This window comes from Notothenia rossii, assembly GCF_949606895.1.
Source record: "Notothenia rossii genome assembly, chromosome: 6".
Classification (NCBI taxonomy): Eukaryota; Metazoa; Chordata; class Actinopteri; order Perciformes; family Nototheniidae; genus Notothenia; species Notothenia rossii.
Window position 1 is genome coordinate 72,876,803 of NC_136909.1, and position 3,176 is coordinate 72,879,978.

At 37.9% G+C, this 3,176-nt stretch overlaps 1 protein-coding gene across 1 annotated transcript; it reads right to left on the bottom strand.

The window, feature by feature from the left end:
• Positions 1 to 338: 338 nt before the first annotated feature.
• Positions 339 to 3,176, bottom strand: npm3 (nucleophosmin/nucleoplasmin, 3). The gene is made up of 5 exons (XM_079686638.1): positions 2,974 to 3,176; positions 2,724 to 2,809; positions 2,481 to 2,600; positions 1,921 to 2,014; positions 339 to 1,246 (listed from the first exon to the last, which is right to left on the bottom strand). Exons 1-5 carry the CDS (start codon positions 3,047 to 3,049, stop codon positions 1,140 to 1,142), a joined length of 483 nt encoding a protein of 160 aa, XP_079542764.1. The 5' UTR covers positions 3,050 to 3,176; the 3' UTR covers positions 339 to 1,139.

Consider the following 3,176-nt stretch of genomic DNA (forward strand, 5'->3'; position numbering starts at 1 on the left):
GTATACTGTATTTGTGATTTTTGTGTTTATAATTGTCCAGCTCTATGGATGTATCCAAACTGGAATGGGAGTCAAACAGCTCCATTGCATCTCAGTATGAAGATAGTTCCAAACCGTTCACATGTGTCTTACCATTAATCCACTTCTAAAAGGCTCTAGCTTTCAGTTTAGGATCCATGGATTTTATGTAGGTTGGGTTTCTACTTCCCAACTTTGCTAGCTTGAATATGGTATTTTATCTAAGACAATAAGATGTTTAACATTTCTTTATTTCAGCTTTCCATCATCTAAAAATTAGTTGATTGAACTTTGTTTAAAAATAAATTAAGGTCATAGCACAAAGTCCTGTGTGACTGTTGCACAAACTCCGAAAGCATGTCGTATTTCAACATTTGTCAATGTGAATAATTTTCTGTACTGCTTTGGTAGAGACAGAATAAAAAGAAAAACAAAGTTTTAGTTATAAAAATCATGTAATAATAAAATCTCTCTCAAATAACATACGGTGTAGTGCTGAGAGGGACCAATTAGATGCTTATACCGTAATGTAAAAGGGTAGAAATAATTACACATTTTAAGAGACAAAATAAAACAACCATTTTTTTTCTTGATGAATTTACTACAAAATCTTCACATTTATGATTGACATTTCACATAGAAAACAATATTTTTTTGAACTACAAAGATCTTTTAATACACTGCAATTTATGCAAGTCATCTGATTGCACCACTCAGCTGGGACAACAATTCCCTTCTGGCCAGTACATACAAACAATGATGTTACTTTTACAAGAACAGTATATATAAACATAATAAGTGGGAAAAAGTGACATTTCCCCCCACTGGTGCAGTAAATCCATGATTATCACATACAGCTTAAATCACTGTAGCATTTCATAGCAAACACAGTTCTTCTATAAGTGAGTGTCTTTAACGCGGTTAGATAGAGAGGGAGAAGAGCCCGTCATGATGTCACTTCCTGCTTCCAGCTGCCATCACACTGAGAATTGACGTGGCTGTGTGGAGGAAGAAGAGTGCCATCCGGTAGGAAAAAAATGTATCTCATAAAAAACATATCAGCTTCTGAGGGGGGGGGGGGGGGGGGGGGGATTCCAAAGATCTAACAGGGTCTTCTCCATCTACTGCTTCTTCTTCTTTGCTGGTTTAATGGGTGTGACCTCTTCCTCCTCGTCTTCATCGTCATCCTCGTCATCAGACATGTTATCCGACTCCTCAACCTCTGAAGCTGCAAAAGAGCAGAGGGCGAAGTTAAATCACTATTTTGATCAATTATGAAACTCAAAATTATTTATCTGCGCTTTTAGTTGACCTCATGTACAGTTAATATGCAGCTACACACACTTATTACAACAAGTAATTCATTTTAAATCTGTTACAATCTAACCTTTAAACATTACTGGAATGATATTACACGCCTTAAATATTGCTCGGAAAGATAGCGGTAAAAATATTTCAGAAATAGGTTTACACATACAGGGAATTTGTCTTGGTGTACATTGTGCATACATAAACACAGTTAAAGAAGATCAAATGTAAGAAAAAAAAACAACAAACAAATAAAATAAAAAACAATTGAAACTATTTTTTAACATGACAAATCTGGATATACTAAATAACTACGTGCCGTATACTGTTGCGAAGTAATAGGAATCATAAAATCAAATATGTGCAGTATTGCTATGGAGGTGGATGAGAGATAGCTTATGTATAAATGTGCTAAATATTTGGAGGGTTGTGCAGAACAGGCAATACTAAAATTCAAATAATTCATGATGCTTCCTATTGTAATATTAATCAAATTCTGTTACACTTGGATCTAATATTAACATGCACAGACAGCAGAGATGTCGACAGCTTTTTAAAAGTATGAGAGTGTTAAAAGAGAAGATTAGTAGTTACCTATGAGGTGTAACCCGCTGACGGTGACTGGTCCGGTCCCAGCCTTCAGCCGAATGGTCACTGGGGCTTTCAGCTCAAACTCTCCCAGACTCACCTGAGGAAAAGAAGGTCAAAGTTGAGAAACATCTCTACCATGTAAAAACAGATGGTCTAAAACATTGGTGTTTTAAAAAGCTTTCTTTTGGATTCACCAAAGTCACACAACAACAAACAAAATGACTGATTGAGGCAGTGATAGACCAGTAACATCTGTATTCTGCAAGATACAATTACATATTTTTAGCAATGGAATCTGGTGGCTTTTAATATAAATATATGGCTTCAGTTCCCCATCTGACGACAAGGTAAAGGGGGGAAAATCATCTAAATATATAGATATAGATTTTTTAAAGTTGGCTGGAATACATTTTGATGAAATCCCATCAACACATCAGTACATTTCTTTGCTTGAGTGCTTTCATTCTCCCCTGCCAACTGGTGGTGTGCAGACCAACATCTACTCACTACAAAAATCTGAACTATCCCTTTGTCGTTACATGTAAATAAATAGCCAACTGTACCATGGGAAGGCAGCTGATGTGGAGGTTGGCGATGGGCACTGACACAGTCTTTCCTTGGTGGTTCATGGCCGTCACCTCGACCACATTACTCTCCTCCTTTGCACCCTCTCCCAGACAAATCTGTCACAATAAAACAAATAATTCAGGTTATATTCATTCAAATCTTAAGTAGCCAGTATGGTTTCACAGCCTTAGATATAAACTTTTATGTGGTGAGTGGTTATACTAAAGAATTGTACATACTGTTCTGAGTTCAAGGAAATGCTCCAGGTCCTCTTCTTCATCTCCTTGGAAAGTGTAGAAAGGCACTTTAGAGGACAGCTCACAGCCTGGAAGACACGTAAAGAAAAGTATGATTTAGTAACAGTTTTAAGGACTTCATGCAAGCGCGTGCACTGGCTGAAATAAAGACGTATTAAAGCGCGATGTTCAGTCACAGGTGAGACCCACGTGTGCGCCAGCAGAGAAGAAAGTTAATTTAAAAAGGACTCACTGAACAGGAAGCTCTCCAGCTTGGATTGACCGGCTGGTCCGTGGTCTGTCGTGCAGTCCTCGTCGTGGCAAGACATTTTGTCTGAGCACAAAAATTACGTTTGCTGTGAAAACTTTATCGCGAAATGAACACTGCACTAGAGAAACAAGCGTGTCGCAGACTACTAGACTGCGTGACGCGTCATAACTGTGCGCCGTTGCTCG